Source organism: Paralichthys olivaceus, chromosome 11 (genome assembly GCF_024713975.1).
Source record: "Paralichthys olivaceus isolate ysfri-2021 chromosome 11, ASM2471397v2, whole genome shotgun sequence".
NCBI lineage: Eukaryota > Metazoa > Chordata > Actinopteri > Pleuronectiformes > Paralichthyidae > Paralichthys > Paralichthys olivaceus.
This window is the reverse complement of record NC_091103.1, coordinates 1420001-1446808: the sequence shown is the minus strand read 5'-3', so window position 1 is coordinate 1446808 and position 26808 is coordinate 1420001. Positions and strand designations below refer to the sequence as shown.

Below are 26808 nucleotides of genomic sequence, written 5' to 3'. Positions count from 1 at the left end.
ATATCACTTACTCAGATAAGTGAACTAAGAAACCAACGTTTAGGATCAATTTTATTGCTTTGAATGTTTATATTTTAATTATTGTTGATGATTATTTATTCTAACTTCCTGTCTTATTTTACCTCGTCGGTTCTCTGTGGTTCCTTATAACAGCTACTTGTTCTATTTTAATGAGCAAATGATGCAATGTTTGTTCAGACATTTGATTTAGAAACTAAAGTCTAACCCTGAAATGTAAAACCCTTAAAGTTAGCTGTAGAAATAAAAGCACAAACATTCTGTGACATCATTTTAAATCCTTTCTGAACCAACTTCAAACATTTACTTCTCGTGTTTGATTTTCACAACACTCGTGATTATTGTTGTAGTCGAGGTTTGATTCACAGGAGAGAGAACAGAGAAATAAGAAGTGAAGAGTGTCATTTGATTTCTTTATGAAGCTTGAAGCAGGTCCATGTTTTTATATAGTGACCCTTCACAATAAAGGTCCTCTACAGAGGCACTACTTATGACAGGAAACACAAATTCACCGATAAACCTTCCACAATAAAGCAACTAAATGAAGCAGCTAACATTAGCACCAGCTGCTTTTGTCTTTTATATTTGTCAGTTCCACTCTTGATATATTGAGGCTCTAAAGTTTATCGTGTATTTGTGAACTGGTGTTGAAGCACGTGTCTTAAATTCAATGAAAAAGTTTCCTGAAAGTTTCCTCAACACGTGAACTTGTTGTGGAACCAACAGGCCGAACTGCGGCTGCGGACTCAAACACACGAGCGACAACATGGCGCCGTTAGCGGGAGTCGCTCATTAGCAGCTGACAGCAAAGTGCGCGACGACCCGTCCTCAGCAGCAGAGCTGAGACCAGTGGATTGGATCCACTCAGTCCACGACACGAGTCCAGACACTGAGAGCAAGTGTTCACTTCACCTGCAGCAGAAACACCTGCAGCTCCAACTCCACAGAGACGACACGACGAGCGACCACAGCCGGAAACACACGAAGCTGACTGTGTGAACAACCGTCCGACACGTCAGGAAACTGAAGACAACGGAAGAGAACTTGCCCCGAAGTGTCCTGACGATGAGAGCAAGGATCTGGATCCGAGAGAAGCTTCACCTCCTCGACCTCCATCATCCTCCGTGCTCGTGTGACGCACTTGACCTCCACACTGCCCCCAGTGGACGGACCGGACTTCAGTTCCGACCTGTTGGACTCCTCCTGGGACAGTCCTGTTGAATCCTCCTGGGACAGTCCTGTTGACTCCTCCTGGGACAGTCCTGTTGAATCCTCCTGGGACAGTCCTGTTGACTTCTCCTGGGACAGTCCTGTTGACTCCTCCTGGGACAGTCCTGTTGAATCCTCCTGGGACAGTCCTGTTGACTTCTCCTGGGACAGTCCTGTTGACTCCTCCTGGGACAGTCCTGTTGGACTCCTCCTGGGACAGTCCTGTTGACTCCTCCTGGGACAGTCCTGTTGGACTCCTCCTGGGACAGTCCTGTTGACTCCTCCTGGGACAGTCCTGTTGGACTCCTCCTGGGACAGTCCTGTTGGACTTCTCCTGGGACAGTCCTGTTGACTTCAGATGTCCACGACCTGAGCACCTCGTGAGGAACACCGCAGCTCCGCCCTCTGCTCTCACACCTTCAGCTGTTTGTGTCACTGTTTCCACTAAATGTTGGAGACTTTCCTCTGAGCTTCAGCTCCACGTCGAACACATCTGCACACAATTACACAGATGTTGTTCTGGAGTCACACCTGACACTTCAACATTCAGACATTGAGTCAATTAAAAAGAATAAAACCGGCACGTGAACAGTGTTTTGATTCCCTGCAGCTGAATAAAGTACTGAATGTGGAGGACTCAGACCTTCATCATGTGCACACGTACACGTCTGCAGTTTTCAAAGCAACATTAGCATGTGTGGAAGTTACCAGCTGCTTGACTTCATAATGAGACTCCGCTCTGTAACGCGACTATGAATGAAATATTCTGTTCAACTCACGTTTAACACCAAAATTAAAACAAGGTCTTACTCAGAACAAGGGTCAATGTCTGGATATTGTTATACATGTTAACCCTGTAACTGTTCATGAAACCAGTTTAACACAACTTTGTGACATTAGCTATCATGTTTAAAGAAAATGGTAAACCGGCCTCAAACAGATGAACATGCAATACACCACCACCACCACCATCCTGGACTGTTGACACGATCGGGCTTTGTTTGTTCAGTGTGTCGCTGCAGCCTCAGGTCTCTGCTCTCTGAGGACACGTGTGATGTGAGCTCTGCTGCCGTGGAACCATCCACCTCCAGGTTGGACATGTTGAAGCTCCTCACCTGTGTCTGAAAGATGAACTGAAAGTCCTCCAGGTTTCTTTTAAAGCAGCTCACCAGTGTGTAGAAGGTCAGACACCATCCAAGTTGTGCTACAGGGTTTAAATAGTGAAGTTGTTCGTGTTAAGCTCTCAGTGTGTGTCTCTCTATAATGGATCCAACTGATTCAGGATCATATCTGGCAGTAGATGGATTTGGGAACCAACCAGGTCCGAATGTAAGAGGGGAGCAGCAGTAAACCTCCAGAACAAGGCCGGGGTGAACATCAGCACGGCCACCATCAGCAGGATGTAGGGGAAGAACTGGAGAGGACAGGTTGATGGTTCATTCACTCATGTTATTGGCAATAATATGCACTCTCTCTCTCTCTCTCACTCTCTCTCACTCTGTCTCACTCTCTCTCTCTAACTCTCTGTCTCACTCTCTCTCTCTCACTCTCTGTCTCTCTCACTCTCACTCTGTCTCATTCACACACACTTACTCTCTCTCTCTCTCTGTCTCACTCACTCTCTCTCTCTCACACTCTCTCTCTCACTCACTCTCTCTCTCTCACTCTCTCTCTGTCTCACTCTCTCTCTCTCACTCACTCTCACTCTCTCTCTGTCTCTCTCTGTCTCACTCTGTCTCACTCACTCTCTCTCTCTCACTCTGTCTCACTCTCTCTCTCACTCACACACACACACACTCTCACTCTCTCTCTGTCTCACTCACTCTCTCTCACACTCTCTCTCTCACTCACTCACTCTCTCTCACTCACTCTGTCTCTCTGTGACTTCCTGTGACACAGGTGATTAAAAACAAACATGTCAGACACGTGGCTTTTCTGTGATTCCCACCTCAGTGAGGCTTGGGGGCGTTTCTCAGCGTGCCGTGGCTCAGGTCGTCCAATAACCGGAAGGTTGGCGGTTCGATCCTCGCTCCCGCTGTTCGAAAATATTGATGGACTGACAGCTGGTGGGGTGGCAGCTCATCTCCTTTCCCTTGAGCAAGGCACCGCCCCCCAACATCTGCTCGCCGGCAGCCCACCGCTCCAGTATCTATATATATATATGTGTGTACATGTGTGTGTGTCCCTGTGCATGTGCGTGTTTGGGCTGCCCGCTGGTCGTGTATGCATGTGATAGTGTCAACATGATAATAAAAGTAAATCTTCTTCTTCTTTCCCCTTTAAGATGAGGAGGAAGTGAACTTCAGGGGGTGTGGCCAGTTGACGGCGTCACGAGGTAAACAGCTGTTCACTCGTTTTCTTCACGTTTGTCTTGAAACCAGAGATTTTATACAAAGAGCTTGAAACTGATCACAGATCTGTGTCAGATCTGTTTCTGATGGTCGGACCTTTAACTCTGCCTCAGACAAACTGTTGCTTTGTGGGTAAAGTCTGTGGCTCGTACAGAAATAGCTCGTCGGCCTGTGTTGACTGTGAATAACAGCAGAACTGGCAGCGAGACAACAACTAGTTCCCTGCAGCTGCAGCACAGTCTGGTTCTTACTTTACTTATTCACATGTTAGTTCCAATAACCGAGATGATTCAGTATGAACCTGTTCACTGGGTCAAACATCCTTTGGCAGCAACAGACTGTTAATCTGTGAAATAACTCCGTCAGTAATTTAACTTTGCTCTTGTGATGATTGAAGAGTCGTTTTTTATCTCGGTGTCGCCCACTTGTCTTTCAGCAGCCTGTGAGTTGAAGCCATGTCCTCTCCAGAGATTGCCTCTCTCTCCTGGGGCCACATGAAGGTGAAGGGATGCTCCTCCAGGTACAAGGACTGTAAGGTCTGGCCTGGAGGCAGCCGGGCCTGGGACTGGAGAGAGACTGGGACTGACGTGAGTGGAAGCACAATCATCGACCTCATGTAACCTGCACAAGAACCCACAACACTGAAACAGGACATAACGTCACATTCTTCCAAAACAGGACCATAGAACACTGTGGTTTTCTTTCTGACCGGGCTCAAACTTGTTTTCGTTCCTCTTCTCCTCCCAGCATTACCCAGGAGTACAACCTGCTGATTTGGAGGAGGTGCTGAAGATGGGAATCGACCTGCTGGTAATCGGCAGAGGGATGAGTGAAGCTCTGCAGGTAGAAAAGTCGGCCTTCGTCACTCACTGTACCGGACGTTGTCCAGGGATGTTCCAGACGGGAGTGTGAAGCGTGTATTATGCAAATGTCGAGCAGCGTCACATCTTGATAATGTAGAATTATGGGATGGACGACTGACGGGGTGTTTCAGGACCTTTGCCACACACTTGATTTTACTCTGCAGAACTTTTACATTCTCAAAAAAAGCCTTTGAAACACAGCAGAGGAAAGAAAAACGTCCTTTAATTTGAAGTTTGAGTGGAGACAAACACTGACAAGATGAAATAAACTTGGAAGATATTTGATGTTACACATCTGATGTCAATGCATCTGAGGTGAAGTGTGAGCAGCATGTTAGCAGAGTGACTCTCAGTCACTTCTTCTCACAGGAGATGAACCCACTCAGCAGAGTTACAGAGAGCAGACGCTCAGGGAGCGAAGGAGGAAACGTTCTCCACCTTCACACTCACACATCAGACTCACTTGAATCAAGCTGCCGTGTTGAGTGTGTTGTCCTCTCTCTTCAGGTTCCCTCCACCACTCTGGACTTTGTGAAGCAGAAAGGTGTGGACGTCAGAGTCTTGCAGACGGAGAGGGCCGTCGCTGAATACAACAAGCTTGTTGGCCAGGGTGCCAAGGTGGGCGGAGTCTTTCACTCCACCTGTTAATGACGTGTCCTGCGCCGGATGACCGTCAGGAGATGGAGGCACCGTGTTCCACCGTCTGGTTTGAACCGGTGGTTTCCTCTGCCAGATCTCAGCTTGTCTCATGGCTTCAGATCACTGTGAAACATTTCTAATCTTAAAGTGGGCCAGTCCTCAGGTTGTGTTTGCTGCGCTGTAGAAGATCACTGGCAACTTAAGAAATAATACCAAGATTATAAATCAGTGAACTCTTCTCACTTTTCTATTTTTGACTCTGGATGAAGAAAATCTTTCGACAGAGAAATTCAGTTTGTGGATGTTATTTTAAATTTGAAAACATTTGACCTTCTGTGTAAAGACTTTACATTCACGTTTTAAGTTGATGAATGTTCAGAACAGTTTTCATGAGATGAGAGTTTGTCTGCTTGTTTGCTACAGATAATAAAATTAGAAAATGAATCTCCGTCACGTGGGTTTGTCTTAATTAGAAGCACTAGAACAGTACAAAACGTTTCTCAGTACAAATGAGTGAACACAATACTCTTTGTGTGTGTGAGAGTCTTTTCTGTCTTTTCCTCTGTCGTGTGTTTTGTTAGCGTCGGGTGGGTTTGGGCATGATGAACACTTTGACTGGCTTGCTGAACTGAATCGTTCCCTCGACGGCTGCCTCCGGTGGTGGGATGCCGTCGATGCTGTCGCTCCACCCCTGCTTGGCAGCTGAGGAAGAGAGGGAGGTGCAGGAGGAGCTGTAGGCCAGCAGGAGGCGCACCTCGATCTGAGACGGCTCTGAGAGCAAAGAGGAGAGAGTAGAATCAAAAGTGGAAGTGGTCATCATGATCGCCCCTGCCTGTGCTTAGATTTGCTCAAAGCGTGTTAGTGCCTGGTACAGGAGAACATGAACAGAGACAATCAGTTTGTTTAATCTATGTCATTAAAACAGAACCATCAGCTGAGAGTACTGCACTGACCCGTCCACGCTGTGTGTGAGAGGTAGACCTGAGTGATGAGTCTGTGTCTGTCAGGTCCAGGTTTTCTGAAGTCTCCAGGTTTAGGATGGATCACGTGACTCTGACCGTCTGGATACAGAACCTGCAGACACAACACGATGCAGCATTATTGTCTCATCACATTATTCTGGCTCCATATTCTACAGAAGTAAATTCTTGAACAGCTTGCCTCCACCTACAAAACAATCGTAATTCTGAAACTTGAGTTTAGTTATTCGTTGCTCACCTGTACTTTCACACTGTTCTGAGGATCCTGGACGTGTTCCAGCGTGGCATCGATGTCTAGCGCCACCACCAGGCCCGATGTGAACCTCAGCGGATTGTCAGACTCCCCCGTCGGCTCTATGATGGTGGCTGTCGCCCGATGGATCTGTTCACCAAAGACAAAGGCACTGCTGTTTGGTAGCTGCTGGTCTCAAGGTTCAAAGTGAAACACTTCAGAGACGCAGACTGGAAGTTAGTTTGAGGGTCAGAGGTCACGCTGCCTTCACTGACTCCTTTCTTCTTTATACCTGTTCAGGCAGTTTGAGCTGCAGCAGACCGCTCTGTCTGAGGGTCGTCTGCAGGATTTTCACCAGCTCTGCAGGTTTACAGGACGACAGTCGGGGCATCAGCTCCAAAAGTTTATCCACAAAACTGTCCTGGAGGTGGGGCAGCTCTGTCAGAAACAACCTGCAGGTTCCAGAAGACATGGAAAGACGAAAAGAGTGGAGAGCCTTCAGGGACGTGGACTGGGGAACCCATTTAAAAAACAAAAACTACACACAGGTAGTAGAGAAATATGTTTTTAGCTTTGCATCAGTAATCTCTGTCCACACTAACACACATCATGTGACCGTTCATGTACACTGGTCATGTTGTGTAAACAGGAAGTAGAATGTCTCCTCTGCAGTTGCTTGTCACAATGAATGAATATTAACACCTCATTCAGTTTCACAGCTCAGGAAAGTTAAGATGCACGAGGTGATTGAGGAGCAGGACATAACATTTATCAGAGATGAATGGCAGATACAAAGACCAAGAAGTTTCAGGACTTATTTTTAACGAACTCTCATTGTCTGAATCTAGAGGAGTCGCCGCCCGATGATGTGCTAATTTACTGTAATGTTGCTGTTCTTCAGCGTTCATTCTATTTCATCAGCTTCTTAAAATGTTCTTTCTATAAAATGATTTACAAACATTCTTTACCAAGTGAACTTGTCAGGACGGATCAGACCAAACGTGCTGTGGTTGTATGTTTACGTCGAGGCTGTTGACTGAGCACTGGTTCACAAACTAAAGCTTGTGTGTTTTTATAGTTAAGAGTTGAAAAGAAAGAAACACACACAGATAAATGAATCACCTCTGAAAAGACTCGACGTCCAGCAAAAACTTCTCACAGCTGCTGATGAGAGGATCCAACCTGAGGAAGAAAGAAACATCTGTACTGACTGACGTGTGTGTGCACAGATGTGGTCCACGTGAAGTTTTAAATGTAAGAGTGAGTGTGTGTCTGTGAACTGACCCTTGCCTGGTGCGAGCCGTCAGGACGAGCTGCAGCGCTTTGGCCTGGAGGCGGACATGGTGTATAGTGGCCACTTGTCTGTTTTCCAAACCACTGTACAGAAACTCCAGCTTGTAGGTTTCCTCTAAGATCTACCGACACAATCACACACACGTTTAAAATGAATATACACAGGTGTGTGTGTGTGTGCGTGTGTGTGCGTCTGACCTGTTGAGCTGCTGCTGTGGCCGTGACGTTCTGTTTGAGGCACAGAGGGACGGCCATGTTCCACAGCTTGTCCTGCAGAGCCTGAGGAGACGAGGCAAAGGTTAAAATATGAAGATCCAACGATTCTGTTTCCTTCAGTGTTCACACACTGAAACTAGAGCTGCTACACTTGTACTGAAGCTCTGCAGCCACACATGGTTAATGAAACAGGGCAGTAACACACATGAACAAACACAGGTACCTTCATGAGGAGCAGCTGGCAGCGCAGGTATGTAGCACAGAAATCAGCAGCTCCCACGAGTTCAGTCTGTAGTTCCCCCAGACGCTGCAAGTCTCTGAACGACACGGGTCAAAGAATTAAACTTCTCATTCATTCAATCAGAGACTTTAAAATCAGAAAACAACCTCTAATATGTCTCGTCTGTACCGTATAGTGAAGTCCAGCAGGTCCTGGGCTCCTGGTGCCTCCAGGTTCTGGATGGTGCTGACCCGATTCAGACTCTGTACAAGGAAGAGCTGAGCTGATTCCACAGAACCAGAACCGCAACCCGAGTCCACCGAGTCCAGACCGTAGACCTGCTTCCTGCCCGGCAGCTGTGATACAGGAGAACAGTTACAGGAGCTCCCAGTGAGTGAACTGATGAGTGTGTTGTGATGTTTTGTGGTCATGGTTCGTCTCACAGGAGGTTTCACCCTTAAATCTACTTTTAGAGGGATTTTCTGAAACATCAATGGAGAAAATGAATTCGACCTGATTCTGATCACTACAGTAGCTGAGTTCTCACTCTGAGTGGCGGTACAAGGTGTGACAGACTGTCCCTCAGGTAGGCGTAGTGTCTGAAGGTGTGATCGGAGAACAGCGCCGGCATGGTGGGACACGATTTGGCAGCGTTAAACACAAGCACCAGCACAGCGATGTCTGAGACGATGTCCAGAGTCAAGAAAGAACAACAAAGATAAACCCCTCAACGCACTGACTACAGCTCCTGACGCTGACCTGACCAACATCAAGAACGTTTACATCAGTGTCAGTCTCAGTTTTACTGCTTCAAAATTCCAAATCAGGGAAAGAAAAGTGAGACTTTGCTGCAGAATCGAGTTGATGTGGTTTGTTTGTGTGTTCGAAGATGTTTCAGTCGAGTGGAGGATACAGGCCGGGTCGTCCATGTCAGGCTCTGGCGTGTCGAAATACGGGTGTGTGCTGAGCAGCTCAGAGACCAGCGGCAGCACCAGGGTTGGGTGACGGGAACCCACGAACTTCAGACACCTGAGGGGACGGAATAAAAAGATAAACAACTAATCATCAGGTCCATCAACAGCTTCTATCCAGATAAAAACCAAAGTGTCACGTTGAATCTAGCTTTTACTGGTAGGTGGCTTTTTAAATATCGAGATGTGGATTTGATTTGTGGACACACACAAAAGCAGGTCTTACTTCCAGACAGAGTTTCGGTCGGTGGGATACTTGTTGAGGTTCTTCAGCAGCTCCAGCAGAGCCAGCTGGATACACTCTTTAGTGGAGACGTTGGTGAAACACAGCAATTCATGAAGAGCTTCTCTGATGTCGCGAGACGAGTCCTGGAGGCCGACAACAACTTCATCAGTGTGTGCAAAAAGACTTTATCGTTTGACCTGTGTGTGTGTGTGTACATACCTCCAGCACAGCCAGCACAGTGTCAAGCTGGTCCTCTCTGAGTGTTATATGTGTGGATATTTGTCTCAGCACGTGGATGGACTGCAGCCTCACTTCCTCGATCTCATCGTTGAACATGTCGACCAGGAAGTCCAGACACTTTTCGGCGAAGCTGGGAGACGACCGAGCCAACTGGCACAACGCCTCCACCGCCGCAATACGAACCTCTGAAATAATATAAGTGACAGAGTGAACACCAGCGGGAAAAACACGCAGAGATCAATAAATATATAGATCTGTAAATCTAATCCTGAGTAAAGGTAGAGGGTGAGAAGTGTGAAGACTTTCTTAGATGTTAATTATTCATAACTTCTCAAACTATAAAACTGTGGGAGGAGATCATGACAACACCAAGTGGTAAAGACTCTTAAAATGTAAATCAGATGAACAGCGGAATCGGTTGCATGGGTTTAACATCACATGACCCTGTGTTTCCGTACCAAACATCTCGTCCTCCAGGCCGTGGACGAAGGCGCCGCAGGCTCCTGAGGCGATGAGGTTGACGGTGTTGCTGTCCAGTTTCTCCTTGGGGGCATCGTCGGCCCACTTCCTGCCAGAGGAGAACTCTCCGGAAGCAAAAAGCTCCTTGGCTCGTTCATGAGCCGTGCGCTTCCTCTGGACACAGGAGGAAGGAGAAGGGTGAGTGGAACCGCCTCGATTAAAACTCAGTAATCTGCCATATTTTCTTTAAAGAAATATCTTGTGAATAAAGCAGGACTCACCCTGAGATCTGACATCAGCTTCTTATCCAAAGTTTGCTCCAGAAATTGAGGACTGACCTGCTGCATCGAACCCTGAAACCAGAAACATTAACACATCTCTGAATGTTACACAACAATAAGGCCTATAAGTATTTATATACTGAGTACTATATACTACACTGATACAGTGTGTGTTGATCCTGTTCCCTCACCAGGGTTTTAGCTGCCTGCACACGAACCATCCAGGAACCATCGCTGACCATGTGACTGATCTTTCCAAATGCGTCGTCAACCATTCGGATCTCTTCATTGGAGGATGGGATGGGCACGATGCTGATTGGACAGAGAGAAGAGTGAACGTCACTGCAATCGGTTGTGGACAGAAATTACTAAATTATTAAAAATGCAACAAGTGAAGTAAATTAAAATATCAGCTGTAGCTGTTAGAAGGACAAATTTAATGTTGTACAAATAGATCACACAAATAATTGGTCTTTATGGGTTTGGTTTGAGTGGTTTGACTTTTCTCTGGTGTTTCATGACTTTATTAAGCCTCATTGAAAATCTCACACCTGCTCTGAAACCAAAGTGTCAGTGTGAGATCTGTCGATCAGGCTCTTCTCACCTCTCTGGGTACAGGTGGCTGAGCACCCAAACCATCTGTACAGCTGCAGAGCGAACCTGCTCATAGTCGTCTGACAGCAACCTGCAGGCCTGCCAACACATGTATTTACATTTTTTATTCTTTATTTGAATCTGCCAATAACATTAGAAAAATCAGGGTTCAAATATGTACAGGTCTCGTATGTTCTTTGATAAAAACACACAAACACATGAATGTTTATACTTTTACAGCCTCTAGTTGCTATGCTCACCACCACCAGAGGATAATTCACAGTAATTTAAAACCATGAGATATCTTGTTCTGTCACTGTTTTATTATAATTGTCACACAGATAAAGATGTAAAACTAAATAAACTCTATGTTTTTATATCTGAGAAAGATCTGTTGACTCAATGATGTACATGATTTCAGGAGGTTAAATTGATGTTACCTGGTCGTAAATGATCTGATGAATCTTCATCCCTCTCTCATGCAGCTGCAGCTGAAAAACAAAGAGCAGAGTTGAAAAAAAATAAAACCCACCGTGAGATTAGAACATTCTGAGACTGCGGCAGCACTGTGTGGTTTCTGAATGACAAGTGTGGTGCAAGGTACATATCTGAGAAGAAGTGTAGGTGTGGGTGGTTTCCTACCATGGCTTTAAGGGCTGCGGTGCGGACCCTGGGGTCCTGGTCTCCAAAGTAGTCGCTAATGATACACTGGACGTCCCTCACTGCTCCTGGAGCTGTCAGTTGACACATGGCAACAAAAACATGACAACAACTCTTCAGGACCCAGACATGTGAGTTTACAGAGTTATGACTACAATGGTAGACATAGTGAGGCCTCGTAAGATAAATTCTGCCACAACAATAAAAAAAACCAATAGCATGTTCTTGAAGACTGTTTTCTTAAATATATTCCTCTCTGTATTTCTACACACTGAGAACACATGATTCAGTTTAAAAGCACATTTAAAAAGTCAGAATCACAGCTCAACATTTAATGATATCAATAAATGACCCACACCTATCGATGTGCTCGGTCCATCGCTGTCTTTGTTCAGAGGTGTGTCCACCATGCCCAGACACCCGAGGAGCTGCAGACACTTGTTCCTCACCCCGAAATACGTATCAGACAGGTGCTGAGAGGAAGAACGAGAAAAAACAGAAGTATGAATGCTTTGTGATCCTGTTGAGAATGATGAGTAGCGTGCGTGCGTGTGCACGTGTGTTACCTTGCAGGCCACCTCAATGAGCCTCTGTCTGACTGTAGGACTCTCAGGTAGTTGTGTACCTATGACCAGCAGAGTGTCCAGCAGCTGAGCGAGGACCTGGTGAGACTCTGCAGAGACAAAGAAAGACAGAACTTGTTGAACTTTGTTTAAAACCAGAGGACAGGGAGGTTTATAACCCAGGTGATGAGAACGACTTTGTATAGCATGCGTGTTGAATCACAAGTGATGGGTGGGGTCATATGTAAACGAGTCTGGGAGGGTCGAGATTCAAATTTGAGATAATGGAGAGTAATGGGTCAGGTCCAGTACGAAGCTTAGTGGTCTGCAAAAATGGATCTGTGCAGGACTCTGGTTTCCACTGCTCCCAACGGGAAGACCCCTAAAATACACACAACCCTTTTCATACCCATAAATCCAAATGCATTTGAAAATAGTATTTCATTAGAAAATAAAATTACTGACAAATAATACAATGTATAAGTACACAAACACAAAGAAAAACAGACTGACGCTGATTATAATGGACCTGTGGCTCAAATGAGTAAAAAGTTCAGGGTTCAAACTGTGTAAATGAGTCTTACTCTCGTTGGTGAGTGTGTTAATGGCGTCGTCAACGATGCAGTCGGGGATGAAACCCTGGGTTTTGGAGAGCAGACTCAGCAGAGAGGCGATCTTCAACCTCACCGAATTATCAGTCTCCTGGGAAACAACATCATCAGAGGTGAGTGTTCATTTTAGACTAAACACTGTGAACACACATTTAAAAATTGTAAAAAGTGTTTACAGTTGGATTTATCTCTCAAAATACATATTTATAAGAATATATAAGCTACTCATGAACACAGGGGAGAGGTTTTTCTATAACGTTTCTGATCTTTATGTTTCTGAACCTCTCAGTAGTTTGTTACCTTATAGTAGTGCTCCAACAGGATCCTGACCACACCCTCCACGCTCTCCACCTCCACAGGCTTGCGTGCAAACTGCAGCAGGTACTGCAGGGCATCGGTGGAGTTGGTGGCCTTACAGAGGTCAATGTGCAGAGCCGCAGATTTACTGGGTTTGGACAGACGCAACTTCTTGGCCGGAATTTCCTCATGGGGAATCTGTCAGGATGCAGAAACTTGAAATCAAATTTTTTTTTTCCTGTCTAAAGGCAGGTGGCATCCTCATCTCTATTCCTAACGTGTAATATTCTCTACACGCCACGACTTGCTTGAATGATTCATGTGCACCTACCAACAGTCACAACACTGCTTCATACTGGGACCTTTCAAAACTGGCTTCATTCTAAACGTATTCTCATCGTAGGTCCAACACAAACACGAGCAGGTGGAGAAAACACAGAACCAATAATCAATCATCATAAAACAAGAGTCACTCCGAAGTCTCACTGAATATCAGAGCAAACAAACATGAGTCTGTCTTCTATCTCTGCTGAGGAGGTAGATGATCATTTTATATATATATATATATATATAAATATTGTAATAACCCTAAATGTGTGTCAGACATCATCACGTTTCTACTCAGGAGTTTAAGAAGTAGTTTGAACTACACCAGCTGTTCAGAATATCTCAGTAAACACAGAGATTATAAAGACAAGTCTGATGTTAACTAATAATAATAAACTCATTATCGTCACAATCCCAGGAGTCAGATCATGTCATCGTTTAGCTCACAGCTAACGTGGTCAGAGGGTGTTAGCTCACTGGAGTTCAGGATGACTAAGTTAATTTAAAACTAAACCTCAGATCACATTTAAAACTAAACCTCAGATCATCACGTTTAGTTTCGTTCAAACTTCACGGAGCTGATCTGCGCTGTGTTGTGACTGTTAGCGTTGAGCTGTTGTTTGTTATGCTAGTTAGCCCGTTAGCATTAGCCGGTTAGTTAGCTCTCAGACATCACGTCCCCCCCCCCCCCCCCCCCGGGCTGATGAAGAGCAGGTGAGCGGGGACAAGAGGGCGACGTGTTCTCACCTGTACAACTCTGGAAAACTCCTCGTACACTCGCTTCTTCAGGTGAGCCGCCATGATCCGGAGTGGAGGTGGTTAGCTTAGCTTAGCTTAGCTCGTCTCGAGCGGCGACATCAAACTGTCCCAGTCGGCTCCCGTAGCGAGGCTGACCCGCGGTTTGTAAATCCCGCTGCTCCTGAACGGCTCCGGTTATTTATTCATCTGTTTCTTAAAGATCTTAAAGATCTTCTCTTCGTCTCCACTCGAACCGACTGAACCACCGGGATCGAACCACCGACAGCCGATCGACAAACCAGAGAGCTTGATTCAAAGTCACGCAACTTTATTTAAAATGTCTCTGAGCTGCAGAGAATAAAACTAAATCAATAACGAAACTAATGTGAAGCTCCAGGGTCACACAAAGGACACGTGGAGATATAAATACAGCTGATATGAGAACAGCCTGACACAGTTTGTGTTGAACACCTGTTTTTGAAATGTGTGTGATTCAGTTGTACTTTATTTAGGATCAGTCAGATGATATGTTGACATTTTATAATCATGATTGAAAAAAGGTCAATTTATTACAAAAAGAAAAATGAAGCAGTTCTTTAAATTACATTTATTTGTACTGATTTCAACTCACATGGTTAATTGATCCTGCAATCTGCATCTATTGTACAAACACTCTCAATTCTACAGTAAAATTTGACACAATTACAAGACATATTTCTAGTTTTGATAAATTCAAGAAGAAAGCGGTGAAGCTGTTTGATGCCAACAACAGCCAACAATTAACTGAACTAATGAAATCTGATTCTTTACATCAAACTACTTCCTCTCTTTCTATTTTGTTTCTCTGTCTGGTTCAGTTTCTGTGTGAAATGCCTGATAAAATAAACCATGTGGTACAGTGGTCAGCAGTCAGCTTATTTGCTGCATCTGGATTTCAGCTGCAGATGTTTTGGTTCTGTGACGGCCTCCTCTCCACGTGAAGAATCCCACTGTGATCACCATGAGCGGCAGAGCCACACAGAGCACAATGTGGCTGACGTGCTGCCGCTCTGAACAAACCGTGAGCGATGACGGAGGCACTTCTTGGTCTGTGGACGGATTTTGGAACAGGAAGCTGGACGTGAAATCCTGAAACACCGCCCTGCTGTTTCGTGTGGCGTTTAGCTGACATCGCCACTTCCTGTGGTTGTCTTCCACCAAGAGTTTTGTGACCAGAGTGCTGTTGCAACGTGTGCGGCTGATCAGCTCGTACCTGCGGAGATCATCAGAGAAACACAGCTGACAGTCAAATCATCCCTCTGCACCACAGAACTATTGAATACTATGAAAAACAAATGAAGGTGGACGCTCCAAACCACAGTTCAAATGTGAAAGTGTCTATATTAACAAATATACGTGAGAGAAGCTCGACGACCTGCTCTCTCTGGGCAGCACAGCACCGTCCGCAGTCACCCAGCTGAGGCTGAAGTCGTTGGAGTACGGCTGACAGGTCCCAGTATCATAGAAAGAAAACAGGATGCAGCTCAGGATGAGGCTTCCTCCAGGCTGCAGGTCTGCGATACTGGAAAGTGCAGAGATAGTGAGGAGAGAGAGGTAAACGTTGCTGATGGGTTTTGCACCCTCGAAGCAGATGTACGAGCCGACGTCATCAACCCTGAGGTCATGGAAGTGCAGAGAGCAGTTGGCTGTGATGGACAAGCGGCCGCTCTTGTCGGAGTTGTTGTTCACCTGGCCCTTGATGACCTCGTGGGTGTAGGTCACCTGAGAGCCCTCGTATAAGGTCCAGGAGATGAGGGAGCAGTTTGAGGGAACCGGGTTGCTGCAAGGCAGGAGGGCGTCACCTCCAACTCTGCTGTACACAAATACTGAATCTTCGCTGCACCACACGCCTGGAAACACAAGAACATCTGTCAACAGTTCCGATGGCTGCATTTCCCTGTTCACCTGCCTCAGTAAATCTTGTGGATCCAGAACGCTGCCACCAAATAATTGTGGCCGGGCTCTGATCAGTGCTCACTGCCCGTCGCACCCAACTAAAGGTTATCCTTTCACTTCATGTTCTGCAGTATCTGTCAAAGTTTGTTTTTGAAAGAAAAACTGAAAACCCATTGAATTTGACCCATGTATCGTGATTTTATTAACGAGAAACACATTGTGACTGTGGTCTGAGAAAGGTGCTATATTTTAAATCAACGTAGTTTGACCAGAAATTCATTTTCAGTAAATGTCCTCCTGTCTTTACACTTCATCAGATTCACGGTCGTGGTGATTAGATATCAAGCTTCACACGACCGGGCCCCTGCTCACATTAAACAACTGCTGCACATCAGACCGGCGGGAACCTGAGCTCCTCACATCAGGGACTGTTCGTTGTTCCTCTCCGCAGGTTAAAGACCAAAGTAAACTGTGCATCAAAGTTTTGTTGCTCTTTGGAATTTATTCCATTCGACCAACGTTCTATCAACTCGGTGACATTTTTAAAAAAACAACTAAGACTCATCTGTTTAAAGCTTTTAAAAAAATACATTTGAATATTTGTGTTGAGTCTTGCTCTTTGTGTTTGTGTGTAAAGTGACTTCTGTAATGGAAGTCACTAAACGTTCTCTTTCCCTCTCCCATCAATCATCTAACGACCCCTCCGATTTCTTTGGACCTTTGTGAGCAGATCGTTAAGTTTGGAACCAAACCTGTGTACAGTTAAAACCTCCAGCAGTCGCAGCTGTACTTTTACTCTGCAAATTGAAGTACTTGTTGCAAATACCTGTCAGAAGCAGACTGGTGATCATCAGCAGGACTCTCATCATGGTTGTTTTCTCGTTGACAGCGACTCCGTTTGTCTCCGTGCTGCTGCCGCTCCCTCATCGAGACTCACTTCCTGTGTGACAGTGGACTGACCTGATTCTGTGAAGCATTCGCCTCCTGCTAGAAAACAGCGTTCAGTGTGTGTGTGGCTCCTTAGAGAGTGAACATATTTCATCTGAGGTCCGATTCATGAACAGCATCAAATGATTTCCACTTACTCCAGAGCTTTCACCCACATGTTATGATGATGATGAAGACGAAGATGATAATGAGATGTGGCTGAAAGGACAATTAGTGCAGGTGATCAGTGATATGCTGCGTTTACTGACTGAAGCATCAATGGCCATTAAATCACAGACGCAGCACCCTGAGAGAAACTGACATGATATTTTTCTCACCAGAAGTTTTGGTTTCTGACCATTTGTTTTGGAGGAGCTCCTTAAAGTTTGTTGTGGATCCAGAATAAGCGAGATCGGTCATTTTGAAACATATTTGTTGAGAGAAAACCTCTGAAGAACCAATCAGACGTGTTTAGACGACTGATATTTATGCGTGTGTGTGTGATTTGGTGCAGATCCAAATAGAAATCAGGCTCAAGTGAATTGAATTGTGGTTTCATAAGACAGTTGGAGGTGTGAACTCTACGTCGTGATGTCATGGTTAACACAGGATTCTGTCTGAATACACAGAACCTGCGTCAGAGGAAGTAAACTGCCATTTTCATGGTAAACAAAGATGAAACCATGTAGTTGTTCAGCTGTGGTCGGAGGTGTGAGAGTGACGTCGTTTCTCCAGTGGTACACGGAAGAATCTCAGAAATATTATCATATCATTTTTATAAAATTGACACTAGTGTTCAAAAACACGACAGTCGTGGCTCCAAATGTGAAATATTCTGAAGGAAGGACCAAATGAGGATGAGAGTGAAGTGGCCGCCAACAGTAAACATGCGATAAATAAATTGTAATGGAATTTCTGCTGTCTTGTTCTCTTCCTCTTACTTAAGAGCGCTGACATACAGATGAACTCATCATAAATCATTTTCTCATTAGGAACAAACCTTCCTCCTGCAGGATCTGTCTGCAGCTGGACAGGTTAGGCCTTCGTCGCTGTATTTTAATGTCGGTCATCACAGTGGTGCTCGGAGAACCTAATGTCTTCGGAGGTACGTGGTGTAAAAAGTTTGAGAACTGAACTCATTATTTTCTTCTTCAAAGTCTAAACATGAGACAAATCTACAATCCATACAACTCAAATCTGTAATGTTGTGATGTAACATACCTGAAGCGTGTAACATGTCCTGCTGATGCACGAGTACCACTTCTCCATCTTTCTCCCAGATCCGGATCAGATCCCCGTCAGCTGGACTCTACTCTGCAGAGCTTCATATTTCCCCTCCCAGTCGTTTCCCCCTCTCTGGTTCTCCTGGTGCTGGAGCTGAAGATCAGCCCTCAGGGAGACGTTTTCTTCCTCCTTCACTTCTATCACCCTCTTCAGATCTATGAGCTCTATGTGCTGAGTCCACAGACTTCTTCATGTCGACCGAAGTCATCACTGGCCTGACACAGCTGTGAGGCAGTGGAGTCTGTCTGCTTCCCCAGAGCAGCGTTTGCTGCAGCCTGCTCCTTCAGAGCTGCATTGTCTTCAGCCTGAGCAGCATTGGTCGCATCCAGCTGCGGCTTCAGATCCTTGTTTTCTGCAGCCAGAGCAAAGTTTCTTGAAGCGAGAGCAGTGTTTCTTGCAGCCTGCTCCTTCAGAGCAGCATTGTCTTCAGTCAGAACTGTATTCTCTGCAGTCAGCTGACCTATCCTGTTTACGAGATCAATGACTCCTGCAGTTAGAGCAGAGAGTCCTGCTGCCTGCTTTGCAGCCTGCTCCTTCAGAGCTGCATTCTGAGCTTCCGGCTCCATCTTCGCCTGAGTTTTGTTTTTGTTTACAGTTCAAAACACAGTCCTGACTTCAGATATGTTCAAAGACACAGAGCTGAGTTCATTTTAGTCATTTACACACGTCTGTAAAACTACTGTGAAGGAAGATGAAGAAATAAAAGACAGTTGTGTTTTGAAGATCTGAAGTGTTGCCCCTCATCCACAACAACCACCTGAAATACTCAGAGGACACTAAAGTTCTGGCTCTGATCACAGACTCCGTGTTAGATCATCGCAGTGCCTCCACTTCCATGTTGGTCGGTCACACGCAGCCAAAGACATATGTTGTAATTATAATAAGTTTATTGTCGTTACAATTTGTTTCAAAAAGAGGATAAATAACCACAAGAAAAAAAGACAAGCAGCAAAATAAAACAATGACATTTAAAAATCAAATACAAGACGTTTCTAACATTTGGACCATTGGTCGTTGATTCTCGGCTGTTAAATCTTTCATCTCACATCTGAGAAGTGATCCATCCACGACCACGCGACATGAGGCAACGTTACGTCCTCCACAAAGAGACGTGTAGGAAGGTTCTGGAGAGAAGATCAATGCTGCCAACGTACCGCACCACCGACAGCAGGATCCATACAGAGGAAGTATCACTGCCAATACGACAACAGACAAATCAGGAGAGCAGCGAGCGACGGAAGAGGTGGAGTGATGGATGGATGAAAGAGAGAGAGGAGTCATTTGGAGGAGAGGAAGCTGTGTGAGTTTAAATGAGGTATTATTATTATTATTATCTATCTGCTGTCGTTGATTTTAAATGACATTGTATTATTTAGCTTCTTTGGTTTTCTTGTAATTCCTCCTCTTTGAAACAGCTGTTTGAACGACCCTCTATAACTTAGGTCATTATTATCTTTACTTCATGGCTCTCGATCGTGAGCACCTGGGTTTCTTATGTGAAACGCTCACTTGAGGTTGTTTTTTTCACAAAGGAAGTGGTCGGGCACGGAGCTGTCATAAAACCTGCCCTGCTCTGTGGTGAGGACTCGTTGCTCTGACACTCACCTTCAGCTTTGAGGTTTTAAAGTATTTATTGTGTCTTTACATTTGGGTCAACTCACTGTTGAGTACAAGATACTTCGTACTAACTGAATTTCCTTTAACCATCAAATCTAACAAACGTCTTTAAAGATATTTCAAAGATGGATAAAAGTATTTGTCAGGTAAAATCCTCCACACGGTCAAGTGAGTGTCTTTTCTCCTGCAGCAGATCAAAAACATAAAAGATGAAACAGTAAGTTTACAGTTTTACAGTTTATTAACGTTTAGCAGCAGTAAAACACGACTTCACCAACAGAACACAGGATAAGAAACTATCGTTACATACATGAGCACCAGAATGTTTTATTAGATAAAGGTCTTCACTTCAACACGGAGCCTCTGTACTGACCCCTGGTGTTTAAACTGGTGAGTGAACAGAATCAACTCCTTTTACTTTGACCGAACAAACTAATTCATCTAAAATACTGTGGAAACTTGGAAACAGGGTTTTTTAAGAAAATGTATTAATTCATTGGCTGTTTTTCTCTGACACAGAACGGAGGATTGAAACTGTCAAAAATAAAGAAATAGAAGATTCATTAAGAGATGAATACATTGAATTGACATTAGATATTTATATGCACTAAAAATAAATGTGGACATTAATTCATTTATAATATGTGACCTACATTGATATTCCTATTTTATTTTCTACCTTTGTATTAATTCCTCTATTTATATACTTTCCTATTCTGTTGTCAATTTGTGTATTCATTCATTTATTTGCAAAACTGGCTGTTGAATTTTCACCTATTGGATAATGTACAAATCAACTTCACAATATTATTTTTCTTGACTTTAATGGCGTATGATTGAATCTATTGCATCGTAATGATCGGGGTCCTCCGCTTCACTTCACTCGTCACCACCAGGTGAAGACGAGTTTGTAGAAGTAGTCGTAGCTCTTGGACAGGAAGCTCTTCTCCATGACGTGAGGCTGGATGCTCACCTTGTAGCCCTGACTGCTGATGTCCATCTTTACACAGTCCAGCAAGTCTTTAACGGAGAGAGTCGCCTTCCAGGGCCCGAACGTCACCACCGACTCCTTATCCGCCTCCAGGCTGTTGATGGCCTCTTCATAGCAGCCCAGGTCCTCCTCCGTCCTCAGCACGCAGATCATGATGGTGGAGCAGCGAGCGGCGATGGCCTCGGCTCTGGCGATTCGTATCAGCACCTGGAAGAAAAATGTGGAAATCGATATCAGACAGTTCAGGATTCCCACAAAACTGAACGGAACTGAACATCAGTTTTCGAGCAGCAGAGCTGGAGACTCAGCGGAGTCACAAGTCACCTCGATGTTTTCTCTGTAGTGTGGGACTCTGGAGAGGAACTGCTGTCGTCCCACCTGCTCTCCAAACATCTGGGGAGTTTCCTCCAGCAGCTTGATGAGTGGTTTGATGCTGTAGTGCACTGCCTCCCTGTGAACCTGCACACACACACACACACACACACACACACACACACACACACACACACACTCTCTGGAACCTTCCAACAACACATTTCACTGATGAATTCTCTAAATGAACCACCGGACTCGAACCTCCTGGATGTGCTCGGTGGGCAGCCGCTCTGACCGCAGGAACTCCAGCACAGCTCCAAAGTGAGAGCCGTCCCGGTCGATGAAGAAGCGTCCCTGCGCGTCCGTGCGTAGTTTGGGTTGTCCGCTGAACATCTCGGCCAGTCTGGAGCCGGGGTGTTTCCTCAGCGTGCTCAGAGAGGTGCTGAACAGCTGACCGCCCACGTTCAGCTGCACAACAGGGGAGAGCTGAGGGGACACCACCGTCAACTCAATCACACTGTCACACAAACATCTGGCACACAAACATCTGTCACACAAACATCTGGCACACACACATCTGGCACACAAACATCTGTCACACAAACATCTGGCACACACACATCTGGCACACAAACATCTGGCACACACACATCTGGCACACAAACATCTGTCACACAAACATCTGGCACACACACATCTGGCACACAAACATCTGGCACACAAACATCTGTCACACAAACATCTGTGTCCAAAACCAACGTGATGAAACATGCACGTCAAACTAAATGACTGTATTAATTCTCAGTGCGTTCAGTGTGACTGCCGTGACACGGCTGACGGCGTCCATGACATGACAGTGATGTCATGTGGGCGGCAGCTGCAGTCGCCTCCACGTTGATTAGCTCAGGCTGATAAGAACTCGTGCGTCTGAGCTGTGACAGAAACACCCAGTTCCAGCAGCAGCAGCTCTTAGATTCTCCACAATATCAGAATCAAAAGCAATAACTGATCTGGTGACATCAAAACAAGGCCACGCTCACATTAGGATTATTATCATCAACACTTTAATATCTACATTTTACTTTCCCACATAGAGTGTATGAATCATCATATATATCTATGTTATATATAATATACAGTGTTAAAGGCTAAACCAGATGTTCCCATACACCTTCCTCTCACTCTGTCACTAACATTCATTCAACTTCACCTTCCAGAGAAAAACAACTAGAATCTGATCTCAGGAGTTTCCTCTGTTTGAAAAAAAAAACGCCCTGAACAAACTGGGATCTGTCACATCGGAGTCAAGAGCGAACCACAGGAGCTGCAGGTGAGCGTTCGATGCTGCCATTCACCTGTTCACAGGTGGAACAGGTGGAGGCTTCATTCTCCCCGCTCCTCTGACGGAGGCTGCAGATGTGCAGCTGCAGATGTGCAGCTCTGATCCTGCTGTGACAGATGTGCAGCTCTTACTGTGTTCGCAGGAGCAGATTGTTTTCCAGGAGACTTCAGCTCCGGCAGACTCATCTTGTCCACCGCTCGGTCCAGGTGCATGCTGGGAGCTTTCACACAGCTCAACAGGTAGCAGCGAGGGGGCGTGGTCTAACCCGGACCTGATGTTTTGGTGATGACAGGATGAGTCACTCGGTTGTGAAATGTCTCAGCCGCTTTCTTGGCCATTGTTCCGTCTGCGTGTGTTGACAACGAATGATTCACTTCGAACTGGACTGTTCACGTCCTGGTTCGCCCCCTCTGACAGATGTGAAGCGTCACAGTGTCTTTAGAAAGGTTCTATATAAACTCACAAGTTATTATAATTAAGGTGAAATGCTTGTTGTTGTCGTTTGTGTTGAACACTGATGTTCTGGTTCATGACATCACACGCAGCCTTTAAGTACAGAACAATATCACGTCATCAGACTACTGGGACTCAAGTCTACACATTTCTACTCTGTGAAAATCAACCTGCTGATTACAGGATGATGTACATTAGGAATCAGAGTCTTCAGAACTTCCTCCAGAATTCGCAGGTTTTCAGAATCGCTTCAGTTCTGTTATTGTTCACTGATGGTAGCGGACAGATTCAATGGTTCTCAGGAAAAAGAAAATGTTAATGGTTAACTGGGCTGAATTAATCGTCTGAAATAAAACAAATACAGGTTAAATGACCAAGTGCAGCTCACTGTGTAATCCACTGTATCCATGGCAACACCTCTTTATTTGTACAAGTATATACGCTTCAAACTAATTTAAGTAAAATAATATAATCCTAAACACCAATTACATTCAAACATATAAACATCCAGCTCGTTCCAAATCCAGATCTAATGAAATGAGTTCAGGTACAAGGTCTGCGTTTTCGCTCATGAACAGAATTTGCTTCTGTGTTAAAGGAAATTTACAAATGTTTGCTGCTGAAAATACATTTAACACAATCAATCATATTATTTCTTCTATAAACATTGAGTTATATCACAGTTATGATTTAGATATTTTATCATAAACTTTTTAACCTATAAATGAAACAGGGTGTTTCACACTATGATTCACCAAGAAGACATTCTTCATAGTTCAGCATCTTTATCATAAAATATTGATTCTTCTCTAACTTTTCTTTCTGTACGTGGTGAAGGAATCTGTCACCAGAAACAGCAGCAGAGTGAGACATCTGTCCTCAGATTAAGGATCACGTGACTTCAGTCATGTTCTGAAAACTGATCTGGGATCAGATCACGAAGTCAGAAAAGGAGTTGAAACACTGTTTTGCAAGTTGAACACAATGTAAATGAGCTCAGTTTGTACAGGAGCAGATCAGATGATGAGCCTGAAGTTTTCAATCATTAACATTTAGAATCAATTCATCAGCAGAAAATAAGAAAGCAGATGTTTTGCCAGAACTGCTGCTGGTTTTAATTCTGCAAACATTAATTTCCTGTTTAACAGTAAGAGACAGATGAGACAAAGTTCAGTTAAACATTTCTTAAGTTGAGTAACTAACAAACCGTCTTTGATTCAGAAACTCAACATTTATTTAACACAGTAACAAAGTGACCACAACGTGCAGACGTGTATTTTCCAGATTTTATTGTTTTTGTACACAAAAATCACCGGGTCTTGTTTCCATCTGGTAGAAAACCTGTAAAAAAACACAAACACTCAATTAATAACTAGCTTCAAATACTCCGGTCAATCAGATCCTCCGGAAGCAGAAAACTATATTTGTTTCTTGACAGATTATAAAAATATAGACTTTCAGAAGCTGCTAAAACTTTGATCCTTCTCAGACAAATGCCTCGATGTCTTCAACCAAAAGAACTCGCTGCTCAGAGGAACTGGAGCAGAACCACAGAACGTGGCTCTGAACCAGTTACCTCAGAAGCAGACTGAGTTCTGTTCCGACTCGTCATCGTCTCATCACCGAAGGGATCAGACTGGAACCTGATTTGATTTAATGCTGTTGCACTGTAACTATTCGCACATCCTCAAATTTAGAGAGCAAACGATCCACGACCTGTCACCTGACCAGCACGGCCTCCATCACTGAGTTACTGTAGCACCGCTGCTGCTGTCTCTCACCCTCTTATGCGGTGGGCACAGGTGTCCCCCCCTGGGGCATGACGGGCACCTCTGGCTTGGCCCCCTTCTGCTCAGAAATGGGTGTGGTGGGCAGGGTCTCCTCCTTGGGCTCCACGATGCTGACGTGATCGGGCAGGGGCTTCTTGGGGCCGATCTTACCGCTGGGGTCCCAGGGCAGCATGATCTTCACCTTGATGCCCAGCACACCTGAGGACGAGCGACAAGTTCAAGTAATTTTGAACACCAACAGAAAAACCCTGATGTGTCTTTCACTTGGCGGCAGCGTGCGGCGGAGCGACACTCACCCTGCCTCAGCAGGACGTGGCGGACGGCTGTGTCGACGTAGTAGTTGACCGGGTCTCCGCTGTGGATCATCAGGCCGTCAACGAACTTCATGGACTTGGCCCTCTGACCCCTCAGCTTGCCGGACACCACCACCTCGCAGCCCTTAGCGCCGCTCTCCATGATGAACCTCAGAACACCGTAGCACGCCCTGAAAGAACAGACGGATAACAGAACGTCTTACTAAGCATCTGGGTTTTCAGGGAAAAGCACAAGTAGCACAGAGATCACATTTTACGCTGGTTTTAAACTGAACATACAGAATTAACACAAGTGATGAAGTGTTTACAGACGTGTACACATATTACTTTAGTTACTGCTCTTGGCAGTTCGTGGGCCCGTTACGAGCAGACTGACCAGGTTTCTTTCACTAGCGGCTAAAACGATGCACGTCTGTGCTGCTTCTACCCTTCTCAGACAAATGCCTCGATGTCTTCACCCGAAAAGAACTCGCTGCTCTGAGGAACCAGAGCAGAACCACAGAACGTGGCTCTGAACCAGTGTCCTCAGAACCAGACTGAGTCCTGCTCCGACTCGTCATCGTATCATCACTGAAGGGAGACCTGAGAGTAAACCAGGCACGTTTCCTGTCGTTGTTTATGTATTTTAGGTTTTTCTACTTATAAAATTTAAACGGCCATCGTCTGTTTACCGATATCACAGGAACATTCTCAATTTATCGCTTGAAACCAGGTTTTGTTCACCTTTTAAAATCAAACCACGTTTATTTACATTTCAACTTGAGGCTGTTGAATTTCACCATCAACAAACTTAGAAATGATGGTTGTTAACACGACGCATGTGGTTATTTATCCCAAAACACATTTATAATACAACTTAAGTCTTATATGTCTTTTGTGAAGGACATGTTAGAAGCTACAGGCAGTGATCGCCTCTAAAACTCATCACTTTTGATTTTATACGTTCATGGTTCAGTGCTTTTCTTTGTTATTAAAGAACTGTAAGGTACAATAAGGTGAGTCCAGGTAAACGTCCTGGGTTACTTGAAGATACAAAATGTGCTATGATGCAACTTCTCTCAAACTGATCGATGCAAAAAAGGTACAAAATAAATCCAGAGCAGACGACACTGATGATTAAAACACGTCGGTGACTGTTCCAGAGCGGCGCGGCTTACCTACGAACAGCCAGGCCTCCGAGCAGCTTGTAGCGCAGAGACTCCGCCTGAGCGATGGCGCACAGACCACGGGTGGCGACTTTCTCAGCATAGAGCTACGGAGAGGGGGACACAGTCAAACACCATCAACACTGTGGATGAAGACGTTAAATGGCTCCTACACTCCAGAAAGAATATTACTAGAAGTGTTAAAATACTCGTGGAGCTTTGACCCTTCTCAGACAAATGCCTCTGTGTCTTCACGAGGAAGACTCGCTGCTCTGAGGAACTGAGGCAGAACCACAGAACGTGGACCTGAACCAGTTCCAACCAGAACCAGACTGAGTCCTGATCTGTCTCGTCATCGTATCATCACTGAAGGGAGGACAATAAAGACACGTGTGTCTTGATACTGGACTACAGTCATGGATTACTTCATTGTAGTCTTATGTTCTGTGTCACGATTGGTCAAACTTTACTTTGACAGAATATAATATATATATATAAACTATAGCATTTTCATTTGTGGGAAGTTAAAATCAGAACATTTCATTTTACTCAGAATTGAAAGCGATGTTGAAAACAGTACAATTAAAAGTGTGGGTTTGATTTACTGCTCAAAGGTTCAATATTGTAAGTTATATTAAAACACTTATTAAAATACTCTGTCTCTTCGTGCGTTCAAGGATTTGAGTTGACATTCTTCCTGAAAAGCT

General features: G+C 44.8%; 5 protein-coding genes, 1 long non-coding RNA gene and 3 other non-coding genes across 14 annotated transcripts in view; 1 reads left to right on the top strand and 8 right to left on the bottom strand.

The window, feature by feature from the left end:
- Window positions 1-2456: 2456 nt before the first annotated feature.
- Window positions 2457-3316, bottom strand: LOC138411974 (uncharacterized). Its single transcript, XR_011244463.1, has 2 exons — window positions 3176-3316; window positions 2457-2641 (listed from the first exon to the last, which is right to left on the bottom strand). It is a non-coding gene; the product is annotated as an uncharacterized lncRNA (long non-coding RNA).
- aamdc (adipogenesis associated, Mth938 domain containing) lies at window positions 3095-5524 on the top strand. Of its 5 annotated transcripts, XM_069533798.1 has the most exons (5): window positions 3095-3126; window positions 3512-3562; window positions 4015-4165; window positions 4326-4421; window positions 4949-5524. In XM_069533798.1, exons 3-5 carry the CDS (start codon window positions 4034-4036, stop codon window positions 5087-5089), a joined length of 369 nt encoding a protein of 122 aa, XP_069389899.1. In that variant the 5' UTR covers window positions 3095-3126; window positions 3512-3562; window positions 4015-4033; the 3' UTR covers window positions 5090-5524. The 5 variants fall into 5 exon arrangements, with proteins under 5 accessions (XP_069389899.1, XP_019965121.1, XP_069389901.1 ...); XM_020109562.2 differs by lacking the exon at window positions 3095-3126 and having other exon boundaries at window positions 3502-3562; XM_069533800.1 differs by lacking the exon at window positions 3095-3126 and having other exon boundaries at window positions 3558-3706.
- On the bottom strand, window positions 4645-14375 carry ints4 (integrator complex subunit 4). The gene is made up of 24 exons (XM_020109561.2): window positions 13998-14375; window positions 12927-13121; window positions 12600-12717; window positions 12019-12125; window positions 11811-11925; window positions 11435-11526; window positions 11233-11283; window positions 10803-10891; window positions 10390-10510; window positions 10199-10270; window positions 9917-10091; window positions 9438-9643; window positions 9219-9361; window positions 8935-9050; window positions 8569-8702; window positions 8211-8377; window positions 8025-8118; window positions 7784-7864; window positions 7577-7707; window positions 7415-7474; window positions 6585-6744; window positions 6299-6442; window positions 6034-6154; window positions 4645-5851 (listed from the first exon to the last, which is right to left on the bottom strand). Exons 1-24 carry the CDS (start codon window positions 14049-14051, stop codon window positions 5658-5660), a joined length of 2940 nt encoding a protein of 979 aa, XP_019965120.1. The 5' UTR covers window positions 14052-14375; the 3' UTR covers window positions 4645-5657.
- Window positions 14376-14580: 205 nt separating this feature from the next.
- LOC109644217 (CD276 antigen-like) lies at window positions 14581-17360 on the bottom strand. The gene is made up of 4 exons (XM_020109559.2): window positions 17189-17360; window positions 16750-17069; window positions 15403-15877; window positions 14581-15240 (listed from the first exon to the last, which is right to left on the bottom strand). Exons 2-4 carry the CDS (start codon window positions 16790-16792, stop codon window positions 14898-14900), a joined length of 861 nt encoding a protein of 286 aa, XP_019965118.2. The 5' UTR covers window positions 16793-17069; window positions 17189-17360; the 3' UTR covers window positions 14581-14897.
- Window positions 17361-19973: 2613 nt separating this feature from the next.
- On the bottom strand, window positions 19974-22687 carry kctd14 (potassium channel tetramerization domain containing 14). 2 transcript variants are annotated; one of them, XM_069533795.1, is made up of 4 exons: window positions 22531-22687; window positions 21319-21543; window positions 21067-21201; window positions 19974-20949 (listed from the first exon to the last, which is right to left on the bottom strand). In XM_069533795.1, the coding sequence occupies exons 1-4, from the start codon at window positions 22609-22611 to the stop codon at window positions 20638-20640; spliced, it is 753 nt and encodes a 250-aa protein (XP_069389896.1). In that variant the 5' UTR covers window positions 22612-22687; the 3' UTR covers window positions 19974-20637. The 2 variants fall into 2 exon arrangements, with proteins under 2 accessions (XP_069389896.1, XP_069389897.1); XM_069533796.1 differs by having other exon boundaries at window positions 20498-20949; window positions 21319-21525; window positions 22531-22679.
- Window positions 22688-24124: 1437 nt separating this feature from the next.
- The window catches only part of rps3 (ribosomal protein S3), a 3950-nt gene continuing 1266 nt past the window's right edge, over window positions 24125-26808 (bottom strand). The window contains exons 4-7 of the mRNA XM_069533797.1: window positions 26114-26208; window positions 24939-25126; window positions 24634-24840; window positions 24125-24193 (exon numbers count right to left, since the gene is read on the bottom strand). Of these exons, the coding sequence (XP_069389898.1) occupies window positions 24638-24840; window positions 24939-25126; window positions 26114-26208 (486 nt within the window). The 3' untranslated portion in view covers window positions 24125-24193; window positions 24634-24637. The remainder of the gene's footprint in view (window positions 24194-24633; window positions 24841-24938; window positions 25127-26113; window positions 26209-26808) is intronic.
- Window positions 24333-24480, bottom strand: LOC138412122 (small nucleolar RNA SNORD15). The gene has a single exon (XR_011244630.1). It is a non-coding gene; the product is annotated as a small nucleolar RNA SNORD15 (small nucleolar RNA).
- Window positions 25384-25532, bottom strand: LOC138412123 (small nucleolar RNA SNORD15). Its single transcript, XR_011244631.1, has one exon. It is a non-coding gene; the product is annotated as a small nucleolar RNA SNORD15 (small nucleolar RNA).
- LOC138412124 (small nucleolar RNA SNORD15) lies at window positions 26326-26473 on the bottom strand. Its single transcript, XR_011244632.1, has one exon. It is a non-coding gene; the product is annotated as a small nucleolar RNA SNORD15 (small nucleolar RNA).